Source organism: Manacus vitellinus, unplaced genomic scaffold (genome assembly GCF_001715985.3).
Source record: "Manacus vitellinus isolate BGI_N305 unplaced genomic scaffold, ASM171598v3 scaffold_0_pilon, whole genome shotgun sequence".
NCBI classification, from domain to species: Eukaryota; Metazoa; Chordata; class Aves; order Passeriformes; family Pipridae; genus Manacus; species Manacus vitellinus.
Genome location: NW_021938789.1, coordinates 18,623,200 through 18,637,991, shown reverse-complemented (window position 1 = coordinate 18,637,991; position 14,792 = coordinate 18,623,200). Strand labels below are relative to the sequence as shown.

Below are 14,792 nucleotides of genomic sequence, written 5' to 3'. Positions count from 1 at the left end.
TGTGGTTTCTTCTACAAGGAGAATATCTAAATCAACCTTAGAAAAAGGATTACTTCATTGAGATTTTTCAAAAATTACCACATTTTCAATAAAGGCCTAAAAACTCTTGCATGATGCCTGTATTTGATGCACTCATCATTATTAGAGGTACTTCTATAATGTATATTTTTTTCTTTGTTACAGAAAAATCAGCAGAAATGATAAAAGAGAGAACATAGAACTGCAATTAGTGTACAATCTAGACAAAACATGCCTAAAAACCTACCCTGTGTTCTCCCTTATCAAAGAGGGGGCAGTAAAAATCTCTCAATAAAAACTGAGTCTGCAGACATAACTAAAAAACCTGCACCTACCATGAGTCAGAAAACTCAGTTTCGGCTAACATGGTTTGTAGCTTTTAAAACAGCAATCATTATTGCCAACTATGAATGAACAAGAAGTACAGTACAAAATCCAGACACTAAGAGTAGAATTTAGCCCTGCTGTTAAAAACATAAGATGTTCATAATGGCTTGCTCCTCTAAAAGTAAGAGTCGTTTAAAAAAAGCAATAAAAGCTGTGTGGGAATTCAGGGAAGTAAAAAAACAGAGCCTAAAAACCTTCAGTCCAAAACTGAGTCACAGAAGGTGAAGGATGCAAATTTGTCCTTATATGTTCTCCTGTTCCCTAAATCCCCACTACTTCTAGACCAGCAAACAGACCCTGAAATACAGTACTCCACTGGAATATTTACTGCTACCAAACCCTTAATAAATGCTTTAGAAAGTGGAGGGGGAGAGGGAGACCACATCAAATACTGAATTCCAGTGTATAAAGGAGAAATTTAGACTTGAAATTCATTCTTGGGAGAAAGATAATCACTTCAAAATTTTATCTCTTACAGAAAAAAAATTCTACAGAAAAACACATTATTAGCATCCAGCCAACCTGGACTTAAAATACATAAGATCATTCAGTATATTGGAACACAAAGACAATTTTTTTCACACATTGCAAGTTTTAGAGAATTATGAGACACTGCACAGCATGTAAGCAACCTTCCACAAAGCAGAGAGGGAAGTATTATTTTGAACACAATTTGAAAAACCAGAACCTGCAAGGTCAGTCTACAAAAATAAATTATTTTAAAACACCACACTTTAATTGAAAAAATCCTAGAATATAACTTCATTGGTAGGTAAATCCCTACTCCTTTTCTTTAAAATCAACCAAAAAGAATCATCATGCAATTGCATTTGTGATAAAGAAAAAATTCACTCCTCCACACTTTTTAAGTTTTCTTTAATTCTGAGGATTCTATAATGTAAATGTATTTGCTAATAATTTTCCCCAAAAAACATTAAAACAAAAGTAAACTAAGTCCTGGACCCACATCACCTCAAGTTTTTTACTATAAACACAGTTAATGAAAAAAGCAGTAAAAATAACAAAAGTGTTAAAAGCAATCTGCAAATTCTAACATAAAAATTAAAATGTAACAGCTTGGAATTACTTTTCCTTTCCAACCTGACAGGCTACATGAATCAGTATTTTCCATCCTGCATGACATGTAAACTTACAGGGTACTGCTGAAACCAGTCTGCATGCCCTTTTGTGCTACGTCACCATCCAGGGCACTTTAAAAATGGAACTGGGTCCTCAAACTGCTTGACTGTAATATACCTAAAAACATTCAAGTTCTGGCTTCTTAAATTTAACATACTGTGTTGCTATAATTAATAATGAAACTGGGAAACAAGGAAGTTAATTCTATCTTGGAATACAAACAAAAGGTGTGTGGATGAGTATTCTTCTGATTCAAATAAGGAAATTAGGATCAGAATTCAGATGAATTACATCTCTGATGAATAAAAAAAAACATTTTTATAGGCTCTTGGAGCAGATGTCCTGTAAGAATATAAACTCATGTCTTTTCTTGAAAACAATATGGGAACCCTTTGCTATTGAGATAACATTTACTAACCTTGCAGGGAAACTTCTGCCCTGCAAAGTGCTTACTGGCACTACTCATTCATCAGTAACTCCAGCACACAAACCACTTCGATCACACTGGCTGTCTTCACTAACCTCCACAGGAAGAATATTTTCCCAGTTTTACTTCTCTTCAGGTTTTTAAGATTTCTGGAATGACTGGCTTACTAACATGTTTATTCAAATTCAAAATCTATATAAAGATTCTAGGGAAAAGAAAACAGGGTATGCGTTACCAGATTCCAGTGCTCTTCATGAATAAGACTAATACCAGCAGAGTGCATACTGAGATGAGATGAATTTTACATGGCCAGGTGAGAAGGTAAATTATTTATAAGGTGCTAAAATATGCCTTAATATTTGATATGGGAGACTTCCAAATTACCTTTGAACTGCATTTCAAATCATCAGGCTTAAATATACTAACTAGTTCTACAAAAGGAGAAAACCAGATAAAGCAAGCTTTTTTTTGAATTAGCCATAGTAAGGTATTATACTATAAAGAAGCCACCAGTGAATAGGGATTATGGACAAAGGTACTGAAGAGTAACTTAACTCTGGAATGTTTTTCTACTTAAAATGACCAGCATGCAAAATGCTTTGCAGTTGCCAAAAAGGCATGCTATTTTAAATTCTCATAATTCACTGTGTAAGTGACACTTAGTATGAAAAAAAAATTCTAAAAAGCTTTTAGTCAAATCTGGACATATTGGTCTCCAAAATTATTTGCTGCAATGCTTACAATTTAATTTTAAATTGATTTTTGAAGACTTGTATTTCATATCAACATTTCTTCCTTCAGCAAGTCAGTCATTATTCAGCAACTGAGTTACTAGGATGGTCTTATTACTACCTTTCACCCATGAGCAAATTTTATGTTAAAGTGCATAAACAAATTTTCTCAGTGTTACTTATATACAGTTATTCCACTTATATTTCAACTTTGTGCTCAATACTCATGGCCTTATTAATAAAGACTGGGTCTCAAAGAGTCTGATACAACTTGGGTACCTACTGCAGAAAGCCTTGAGGCCAATTATATACAGTGCTAAAATCAATATTTCAAAGTTATAAACTAAGACCTTCTCTCAGGATTGTTGAGGACCACTGATAGAATTACTTTACTTTCCAAAACAAGTACGGTCAACTTTTAAAAAACAAAATGGTTTTGAATTCAGATAACAAATAATATCTAGAGATAAATAAATTAAGAATATAATGTATTCATTTGTTTAATTATAAATAGTTCATTTTTTACTATTGTGTATTCCAACTACATCTCTCGCACCTTCTAGAAAAGACCATATCTGGCAATAGAGCCTATTAAAATATAAAAAGCCAAAAATGCTAGGTAACTTTTAATAAGCACTACCATAAATATCCCTCAGATTACATCTGAAGATAATTACAAATAAGAAAACAAGTGTCAGAGCAGGGGAAAAAAGAACAAAACTAAAAAGAGGAAGTGCACCAAAATTCGTACACAGTAATTTTTCACAGTAGCTTAATATACTCTGGCTAAACCCATACAGCTGGCTCCACTGAGGTGAAAAATCTTATTTTTCTGAAGTGCAGTTGGTAATCTTGGTAATCGTAATGGTGGCAAAAAGCAGGTTTCCAGGTCACAGTACTTGAGAGAAGGCCAGCGCCCGTTTGGAAGAATTTATCTCATAGAAAAGAAAAACTATGAAACAATTGCACAATTGAAATAGTTTAAGGTTGGCAGGTTCCACTGGAACAAACTCCTCCTAGCTAATCTTAATATCTCCCAAGAACCTTTAATGATATCTTGAAAGAAACTAAAGAAGTGCAAACTGACTGCAAAGGGACACAAATGGAAAACTAAGTGTGTTATATAGTTTCAGGCAGCTGTATTTGCCTAACTAAATCTCAAGTCTTAAGTTCTGAATCACAGTAAATATATTCAGATAGACTCTCCTGTGGAATTTAACTCGAGTAGCTTTTGAAAACTGATTTTGCCATGGAAATTTTTGTCTGCAAGTCTAGCACTCTTCCAGAAACAGAAGCAGTGCTTACAGTCCAGGAAGCCTACAGCATAAGTAAGCGAGGTATGGTGCTGAGGTCACTGCAATTTCAGAAGCTCTTCAGCCCTTTACATGACTTCTTTCCAAAGGAGTAGCAACCTGAAGATTTTTTCTGTTTGACTCTATAGTATCTCCAAATCCACATGACGAACATCAGGATTTCGTTGCTGAAATAAAATTTTAAAAAAACATATTGAAAATATTCATATTTTTGCAGATAGTTACTAATAATGTATTTCTGGTATGATGCTGGTAACTGGACAACAAATCCCCTTTTTGGGTAACATAGGAACTATTTTAAAATGAGGAAGAGCTTCAACAAATATTGCCTATACTATAAGCCATTTTTTGAAGTCATCTTTTTATTTAACAAATACTTCTTAACATCACGGTTAAGTTCTTATGCTTTAAAAAGTATGAAGCAGCTCTTGATTTTAAAAAGGCAGTTAGGTTTTATATAAAACTGTCCAAATAAACATATATATATATATATATATACACATACATATACATATATACACATCTCACTGTCTTAACAGGTACTTTCCTGAATAATGGGTAAGACTGCTAAGATAATTTGTTCTATACCACTAAAGCTATTTATAAACATTCAAAATACTGTTTCTATTAAGAAATATGCATTTTCTGATATTGTAGAAATATGTTATCATTACATTGATTGTATTATCCATGAGAAAGTCACTGACTTCAGAACTCACTCAGTATGTGAACCTAACTAGCATATTGAGTAAAGTATAATCAACACCAACACAACCACTGAAATCCCTACCTATACCAAAAAAACATTATTAACATTTATAAAATAATTAGTCATGATCTACTCCTCAAACACCATGAAAAACTGATTCTGCTGATGCAATTTAATTCAAAAATAATATTTTGATTTTTAAACTGCACAACTGCAGGGACAGAAACTAAAACTAGAATATTTATCAAATGTAATAAGCAATGACAGATATGCTCTCAAGTAGTGTCTCATGGCCAGAAAAGGCAGTCATGGTAGGACTATTTGTCTGGTAGTCAGTATATTTGTAGTTCTGAATTCATGCCAGAAAGATTGACAGCCACAATATACCTGTACAATTAAAATGGAAACAATCCTTTGTTGCATCAGCCAAAGGATATTTAAATTACAGGATGAAAAAAAAATAAATTATAAGGAATTTGAGAGGCTTGTAAAAGAGGTAAACACTGCACTGCTTCAACAAAAGCAAAAGATGTTGAGTAACATTCCCATCACACAGATATATTTGATACAATGCTAAGCACCATATTAAAAAAAAATTGAAATTTGTTTTTATGCAGCCAAAACAGAATGCAACAGCCTATAAATAATCTGACTTTATGAGAATACAATAATATAGACAAAATCACATCTATTTAATGAAAATATTGTTCTATGTTGGTATAAAATGGAACAAAATACACAAATGGATCAGTGGCAAAGTAAGGGTTTGCTGGTGGTCAGAACTCAGTTAATAATACTATAGGAATACCAACCCTTTCCCTCTCCTATATTTACAAATGAAATTTCAAAAAGTAGACGCAGTGATACTGTTTAAAATATATCACAGAATAAGCACATCCTATTACCCAGTTAAAATTTACCTTCAGGTCCTTTTCAAGTCTGTCTACTTCAGCTCCCAGTGTGTCAATGATATTGTCACCATGCTTAAGCATGAAGGCTTCTAATTCTTCAAGGGTTTTCACTTGCTGAATTTCCTACGAAGAAATTAAATTTAAGAGACTGAGATGACGGAAAGAAAAAAAAGGAATAACACTCTAGAGGGTCTCGACATATTTCAAGATCTAAAAAAAAAACAAACACCTAAACAAAACACTTCAGCTTTTGCCATTTCCTTCCAAAACATCATCTGTTCTTATGTCTCAAAGACACAGCATCTATTCAATGGAAACAGCTGGCTCTACCGTTACACCTGCATTTGATATGAAACCTTCTATCTTAAATTGATTTCCTCCTTAACTTTCCAAGTAAGTTTAGAGAATTTAATTCATTTTCTAGAAGTTTCTGGGGTATTCATTGCTCACAGCAAGGCAGAGCGGGGTACCCCTGTGTATTCTTTCCCCATTCTTGCTATTCCATTACACTGTCTGTTCTGGGCATCACATAATCAACTCATCTGAAAATCCAAAAGGATTACTACAAATGCTGCTGCAAATACAGCTCCTCCATAGTGTCAAAAACTTGAAGATAGTTGACAGGAACTAAGAATAGGAGACCCACAGCATATGCAACTGAAGGAATGAAGTTAAGGAAGACAGTTATACCCCACCCTCCAAAAAACCATAGACATCAGCAACATCAAAGCAGGTGTTACATATTGCCTTAGAATCATACAATAGTTTGGGTTGGAAAGACCTGAAAGATCACCCAATTGCACCCCTGCTGCCATGGGCAGGAACACCTTCCACTACACCAGTTACTCAGGGCCCCATTCAATCTGGTCTTAAACACTTACAGGGATGAGGCATTCGCAACTCCTCTGGGCAGGCTGTTCCACTGTCTCACACCCTCACAGTAAAGAAATTTTTTCTTATATCTAATTTAAATCTATTATCTTTCAATTTAAAACCACGAGCTTTCTTTAGAAATCTCACACTAAACTGGCCAGAAGCCATCTACCCTGTAATATCTCAGCCACAGTTCAGGCAATACAGCTGCAGCATGTTCAGTTATTGCAAACAGATACAGTAGCTACTAAATAGTTAATTCTTCTTGTGTATACAATTACAACACCAATTTTTTTCCCCTCCCCACTGCTCTAAAAGCGAAGAGGAATAATGTAATTAAGCAAGTTTAAAAGATCTCAACCACAACAACCCATGACTATGATCACATCAAGTCTAACAAGAAAAAGAAACAGGATAATCTGAATGACAGCATTTCAACAAATATTTCACAACTGTAGAAAGAGTAATGTCGACAGCAATACTAGTTGAATGAGCTAGTTATTTGAAAATGTACAGATCAAAAGGCAAGCACAATGTCTGCCTTTGACTTTGGATGGCTGAGTCCTACCGAAAGTGGCTATCCTTCAACAATGGTTTTATAGCTGACACAAGGTTACTACATGAAATAACAATGACCTGTGTAAGAAACAGTTGCCAAACTAGTAACAATCAACATCTTTTGCAACAAACTAGAAGTATTGGAAGAACTAATGAAGGTTGTGTGCAATCACCAAAAGGAATAGCAGGTAAAGAACAAAAGCTAACAAAGCCTTTGAAAAGAAGAGTAGCTTACTAAACAATGGCAACGGCAAAGCAACTGGCAAGCAAGCAAACCTGCAGTGCCTCGGTGGTACAAAGCTCTTCCTCTCAAAAATGTATTAAATTGAAATCCAGTATATGAACAGATCAGTTATTGCACTATATATACAAACATACTTTCTTATTTTGACATTAACGTGTTTTAAAAACTGGTATATTGACTAATGGTTTAAAAATTGCAATGTAAAATTTAAAGGTAAACTCAAATAACTTCTAAGTTGTGTTTAACAGACAGACATACAATGCAGATATCTGACATCTACATTTCATTTTGAAAGGGCAGCAAAGAAATAAATCTTGTAGGTTCACAAGCAAATGTAAGCAAGCAAAACATTTTTCTCACTTAAAACTCCTTTTAATTTAGGTAAATTATTATTTGCTTCATACTTCACAGCTTGCCATACAGAATCCAGCTAAGAGCAGTTTTGCATTTCTATATAGAAAACAGGGAATAAGAAAAGCTACTCTGAACTACAGTAAAATCAGACTGACACTTAAAGATGTTTAATTGTTAAACATTGTAAAAATGCTAAGTCATGTGATGCAAGCAATCCATATTCAAGCCAAGTCTGAATGGCCAGACCTGTAAAGCCTAACACTGCATCATCAACAGCCAATGCAAATGGCTCTGCCAACAAAAGTGTTTATTTGCAAGTGACAGGCTTCTAAGTTTAACTATAGATCTTGTAATTCAATAAAAAATTTATTGGAATAATTATATTCTCAAAAATTTTTTTTTACAAGTCTGTATTTTCTAACAAAAAATAAATTAAAAAAATCTGCCCTCCTAACCAGGCCTTGCTCAGCCCAAAAGTGGCTCTGTTTCAGCAGCACATTATACAATTTCATGTACAGACATTTAAAACACTAACACAAAGTAAGAATATCTGCAACCCTTCAAAATGAAGAAGTGAAATATCTCTCACCTACTTGCAAATCTTGGGTTTAGACATACTTCAAATTGGAAAGTATCAAATACAAGTGTTACAAAACCATTTTTTAAACATACTTGTAGCAGCTGTTCAATGTCCTGTTTTTCCAGGTAAGACCGAGTAACAACACGTCCATCAAAGTCTACTTCTGCCTTGAATCTCACTTTGCTCATTCCCATGTCTGTGGCTTTAACATCATGAATTGCTCTGAAACATATAAATTTTTAAAGAAAATGTAAAATAACATAAATCAAACCACTAGCTAGTTTGACTTCTGATGTTAACAATATTGTCATAGAAAAGTGATCCTTTTAAAAGGCCACTGTCTTTAAAAAAATATCCTCATTTTACCACCAGTAAATACTGATTTATATTTAAGTGGTTATATCATTTCCACAGGTTTCTGCAACACCAACACATCTATAAATGGCTCACTGCAATAAAAGACAGACTACAAGAATCATCACAGATTTAGAACTAGATTAACAGTATATTTAAAACAAACAAAAATTAAAAATGTGAGAACTTCCCTATTCCATGTTAAAAGTTTAAATTCACCTTATTTGCTACTGCACGGAAGTTTTTATGTGTATACATGACACTAGGTAACCATCTTTAAGTACCCTCAATTCTGAGGGAAGAAACAATAATGCATTGTTATTTACTGAAAGGAAACATTGAAATTATAGAAGTGTGCTTTCCTACACTTGGTAAAGGCATCAACTTCTGAAGAATTTTCAGATACATCTGTTATAAGAAAAAGCTATGGATATTTTGTTTGGAACTCATTTTTGATCATACTGAACAGTTGATCATGACTTACCAAAATACAGCTGTGTGTAAATGCTGAAATTGTATATTTATCTAAAGGTTTCTAATCAATACTAGAATATGAAAGCTGTAATATGCTTATATTTTGGTTCTTTGAAAAATTCTTTTTTTCTATAGCACAGTTTTGTTCCAGTTTGTTAGATAAACTCAATGATGTGTGAATATAGGTAGCAAACAAAAACTCTATTTTTCAGGGATAAGAAGCAAATTCAAGACCAAGACACATTGTAATGCATTTCAACAATGAAATAAATAAAAAATAAAATACTCAATTTTTTTCTAATGAGGTTGACAAAAATTCAGTTTATCTTTAAAGCCAAGAGAATTTAAAATTGCCACTACAGAGTAAGTTTCCACATTTTTCCATCCACGCCAGAAAAAAAAAAAACAAGTGGAGACTAAAATAAGGGATATAAATCACAAAAGTTTCAAATTTTTTAAATTCTTGCCTCTAACATTCCCAAAGCAAAGCAAGTATAAAATATTCCAAAGACTTTTAGTTTTATTAACAAAAAATGCATTCTTGACAATTTTTTAATTCTAACATAAAATTTAGATTCAGCAACACAGCTCACTTCAAAGTACCAAACTTATTCCTCGTTCATTTTGCTAAGTTGTGCAATTTCACAGAATCTTTACATTTTAGCATGCCCTTTGCCTTAAGCAAATTTGCTCTTCCCAACTAGAAATGTTTCTTTTCATCTGAATGTTTATAAATCAGAACTAACTTCACAGTAGGTGTTGGAAGAAAGCAGAAGGCATGTTATCTTGAAAGGAGCCTGTTAGAATGAACAGCCAAAAAAGAACAGGAGACGGAAATTTTAAGATGAACAATCACAGGAAATTTTTATGGAATACTTCTTGTAATACTCAGGGTAGAGGAGAGGTAAGCATATTAAAAAAAAAAATAGAGCATGAACTAAATATAGAGACACCAAGAAATAGATCTTAGTAAATATTTAAACAGATTAAAAAAAACTATCAGCTTACTTGTAGCAATAAAGACTTTCCAGCTCCATTCAAATTTATACAGCTATTCTGTGGGAAGATACCAAATCAAAACAGTATTTACTGGAGTAATCTGGCTGGCATCAAACTACCTGGTCACAAAGAGGGTATTTAAGACAACAGATGTGGTTACTGAAGAGAATTTGAAGCCATGTGATTCAAAAACATTGAAGACATATCAAGTGCCTATCAGACCTAAACAAGAAGATAACAAGTGATATTTGAGATTCTCATTAATCAGTAACCTGATAAAAGTCAGTGAAATGATGCACGTTTTGCAAATGTGAGGGGAAAAAAAATCTACCTTACTGCACATAATCTGTCCAGGAAAGATAAGACTGAGTCGAGAGGAGAAAAATCACTAATCATTCAAAAATGCAGATGTGTATGCTAAAACTTAAGCTAGAAACTTCCTTATGGAAGCTACTGGATGGTTAGTAGACACTATTAATTTCAACTAGGGAAAAAAGTAAATTTTACATTAAAGAAAAATTTGTCAGAGAACATCAAGTTATGGGTTTGAGCAATCAGTTGTAATTTTTTTTTTCCTCCAAAACAGAATGACAGATTTTCCACCACAACTGTAGCACACCTACGCAATAGCTGTTACAATGAAGTAAAATTAAAGATTAAACCATCACTAGGAATAGTTTATGCCTAGGAATCTATGATTGCAATGCATAAAAACAGAATCAGGACAATCTATACCTCATCACATATTTTATTTCACAGTTCTGAAAAGCTAATCTCCCACAGTTCAGTTAAGTTGAATACGAGAAAGATTTAGGCACCAAAAGTGTCAATGAGAGTTAAGAATGGAATGTTTTTACATCAAAAATAAAATCAAATCATTTTCCAGCTGAGAGCAACTCTGAAAGTCCATTCTGGATCACAAGTTAAATATGGGATACAACTAGATATTACCCAGAAAAATGAAAAGAAAGGAGAAATAAAGAGCCACAAGCCTAAAGTAGAAATTACGAAGTCCAACAAACTGATAGATGAAACATAATACAAACCAACTTCTTTTAAGAGATTGGAAATGCACGTGACAAATGGTACAGAGAAAGGGGCAATTGTGCATTTTCCATATGAGCTCTGGGAGATGGTTTACAGAAGCACAGAATATACCAAGTTGGAAGGGACCCACAAGGATCATTGAGTCCAACTCCTGGCCCTGCACAGGACCATCCCCAAGCATCACATCATGTGCCTGACAGTGTTGTCCAAACGCTTCTGGAATGCTGGCAGGCTTGGTGCTGTGACCACTTCCCTGGTGAGTCTGTTCCAGTACCCAACTACCTCCTGGGTGAAGAACCTTTTTCTAAAAAAAATCAAAGCTGATAATATAATGGATCTAAGAAAGAGATAACTGAAGAAAAACTGCACACAGAAGGTGTGAGAAGTACATAAACATGTTTCAGCTTCTAACCTCAGGAAAAAAACATGCAGTTTCTCATGAAGTCTTCACTTCTTTTATTATTCATACTTTTTTAAAATTAAGGTACTTGTTTTAAAAAAAAAGTCTAAAACAAGAAGGAGACGAACTAGGTCTGCTCTGTTGAAAAGCTAGAGCCATCTACAAAATGGAATACAATATAAAATAGTGCTTGGCCTAGGAGAAATTTTATTATTTCAGCCTGAGACAAGCAAAAGCCATCTGCTCACTTTGGAAAAAAGAACTAGAGAAACCATGTATGAATAATCGTGTGAACTCACCTACTCTAACACAGCACCGCTGACACATGCTTCATCATTCAGACTATTTCAGGGCGACCACAAATACTTTAAAATAATTTAGTTACTGACGTGAAAATTCTAACACAATTCTATTCCAAATAGGAATCTTGTTTAGTTTCTGGAATGAAGGGTATGTTGTCCAGACCTCTTGCTTGCAACTGAGATGATGCAGCACTTAGTTTCTTTCAAGTATTCTGGTATTAAGTAATGGGCTTAGGGTTTTTTCCTCCACAGGTCAGAAACGACTACAAATAAAAAAAGCACTAAAATATTTCAGCTGATTTACACAGTAGTACATTCCTGAATAAAGACGAAAAAGGGGTTTGCTTCTAAATCAAGGTTAGTAGGGTTAAGGGTAAAATAGCTCCTTGAAAAGCATTTAAGCAAAATTTCAGAATTACAATGACCTGTAAGTTTACTACAAACTGCAGACTTGCAAAGAAAATTAGCACTGAGTTAATTTTATAAGCATCTAAAATGCAGAATCTATTACATCATAATACTACTGCAGCACTTGTCAATTGCTACAGAATTCCAGACACTGAATATTAACTAACAGAATTTAAATATTTAAGTGCTAATAAACTATAAAAGTAACAGAACAGTATAATTTAAGTGCTTGCATTTCATGCATTTGAAAAGAGTTTTAAGTTTGTGATGGTTTCCTCACTAAGTCATTGTCAATTCCTGTAATTAATGCTGTTAGAACATATCTGCAATCTTATTTCAGCTGTGGAACATCCGAGAGGTACAAGTATTCACTTACTGAAAGTTTTAGCACAGAAACAGAAGTTAGCTATAATAACGATTCTAAAATCTCAGTACAGAAGAATCCACACTAAAAATAATCTCATCAGATTTCTCTCATTTAAAGTGCTTGAACTATTTTTTCCAAATGCTATTTTCTTGCTTTTTGTTGTTCTTAGTAGAGATTGAGCTGTAAAGATCCTTACCTTACTACAGGATCACTTTCCAGTAACTCAGTGAGTCGCTGCAGTTGTTCAGGTTCAATGGATCGTCCCAGCAGGGCTTCAGTGTTAGTGTAGATCAGAAATGCTGAGACAGTTCCTAACAAAGTTCCAACACCTAGAGACCCCACGCTGTCATAATATGGGTTTCCTAAACAAGATACATCAAATTAGTTTCACAGAGCTTTTCTAAAACATAGCAGAGAATTTCAATTTCACACTGAAAACAGAACACAGTTTTGAGAGATTGTTTTGGGTTTTGCTTTTGGGTTGATTTTCTTTCTGGTTTGTGTTTTTGGGGGGGGGGGGTTGTTGGTTGGTTGGTCCATTTTTTGAGGAGTTTTTTTTAATTCAGTGGCAATCCTTTCCTATGTGGAGGAACAAGATGAAGCTGAAAGAAAACAGGCTATCTTAAGATAAAGTCTTAAGTTCCTCCTGTCCCTTGGCCACTCCTGTCTCCTGCAGGACTAATACACGAGTAAACTCTTGTCAGCTATATGGGTTTCTATATAATAAAGGTATATAATAAATAAAGGTATATAATAAATAAAGGTATATAATAAATAAAGGTATATAATAAATAAAGGTATATAATAAATAAAGGTATATAATAAATAAAGGTATATAATAAATAAAGGTATATAATAAATAAAGGTATATAATAAATAAAGGTATATAATAAATAAAGGTATATAATAAATAAAGGTATATAATAAATAAAGGTATATAATAAATAAAGGTATATAATAAATAAAGGTATAATGAATAAAGGTATATAATACAATTAAGGTATATATAAATAAAGGTATAATAATAAATTAAAGTATATAATAGAGTGAAGTAAAGGGGAGCTAATCAATAAATCAGGAATAATAATAAATAAAGGTAAATTTATACACAAAGTTATATGCACCTAAACATAGGTAATAGAAAAAAAGTCAGTGTTCTTTTATCAGTAACTCAAAAATTTGCAAGTATTAAATATTTCTGGAATACAGTACTTATTATAAAAGTTTCACTTATTCATTCCTATTCAGATTTGTAGAAATAGTACTGTATTTTTAAGTTCATGAAGGAAGCTAGAGATGAAAGAAAAAAATTACTCCTATAAAAAAAATTAAACTTGCAATTAACTCATTAGAAGCCACAAATAAACAAAATTACAATCTTTATTGTTTTAAAAAGACAATAGTTGAAAAGGGATAAATCATCACCCCTCTTTAGAAAACTTCACTGTGCAGCAAAGACATACTTTGAAACACTTGCCATGCAGACCATCCTACCTGCATGAGTTAGGTTTGCCACACTGCTCAGGAGCAGCTATTGTTACTGAAGATGACACTAGTGCCACTATGTATCAAAAGGAAGGAAAGAACTGCTTCCTTCTGCAGCTGTGCACCACTTACTAAGGAAGCCCAAATTATGTAATCCCAACATGGCACAAAGTGATAACTGACTGCAATAAATATTCTTCTAGTAAAACATAATTTCATTTGTACGCCAAAACAGCTCAAAATGAAGTTAGACCCATCTGCTTACAGAGTACAAGCATCAGAAAAAAGAGCAGAGACACCTATAGAAACAATGCACTGTGTTCCTATCACACACAAGAGTAAATCCACATCCTGCTTTGCCTCTGTGCAGAATTTTACCTGTTAAAGAAGTCAGACCCATACAGGTAGCAGCTACAGCCACGCTCAAAACTGCTGCAGCATCCTCCAGTAACACCACATTTGTACTAGGATCACGACTCTGCACAACTGCACATACAATAAAAAAAAGTTAATTGCTTTGGAAAGTTTAGCTTTACTACATTACGCACAGTACTTAAACTAGACTAACAACAGCAACTTTAAAAAAATTTCCATAACTATATAGGTGTAAACTGAATTTTTGCAAATGCACACACTTCTGAAAGCATTTATAAATACACAGAACAAGCCAAATTATGGAAGCTTCTCAAAAACGTTTGAAAAGTTAAAAGG

The 14,792-nt window shown here is 33.5% G+C and overlaps 1 protein-coding gene across 1 annotated transcript in view; it reads right to left on the bottom strand.

Moving 5' to 3' along the window:
- Window positions 1-856: 856 nt before the first annotated feature.
- SLC30A9 (solute carrier family 30 member 9) overlaps window positions 857-14,792 on the bottom strand; it is a 33,726-nt gene continuing 19,790 nt past the window's right edge. The window contains exons 14-18 of the mRNA XM_018068695.2: window positions 14,460-14,567; window positions 12,793-12,958; window positions 8,338-8,467; window positions 5,646-5,759; window positions 857-4,183 (exon numbers count right to left, since the gene is read on the bottom strand). Coding sequence (XP_017924184.1) covers window positions 4,139-4,183; window positions 5,646-5,759; window positions 8,338-8,467; window positions 12,793-12,958; window positions 14,460-14,567 — 563 coding nt within the window. The 3' untranslated portion in view covers window positions 857-4,138. The remainder of the gene's footprint in view (window positions 4,184-5,645; window positions 5,760-8,337; window positions 8,468-12,792; window positions 12,959-14,459; window positions 14,568-14,792) is intronic.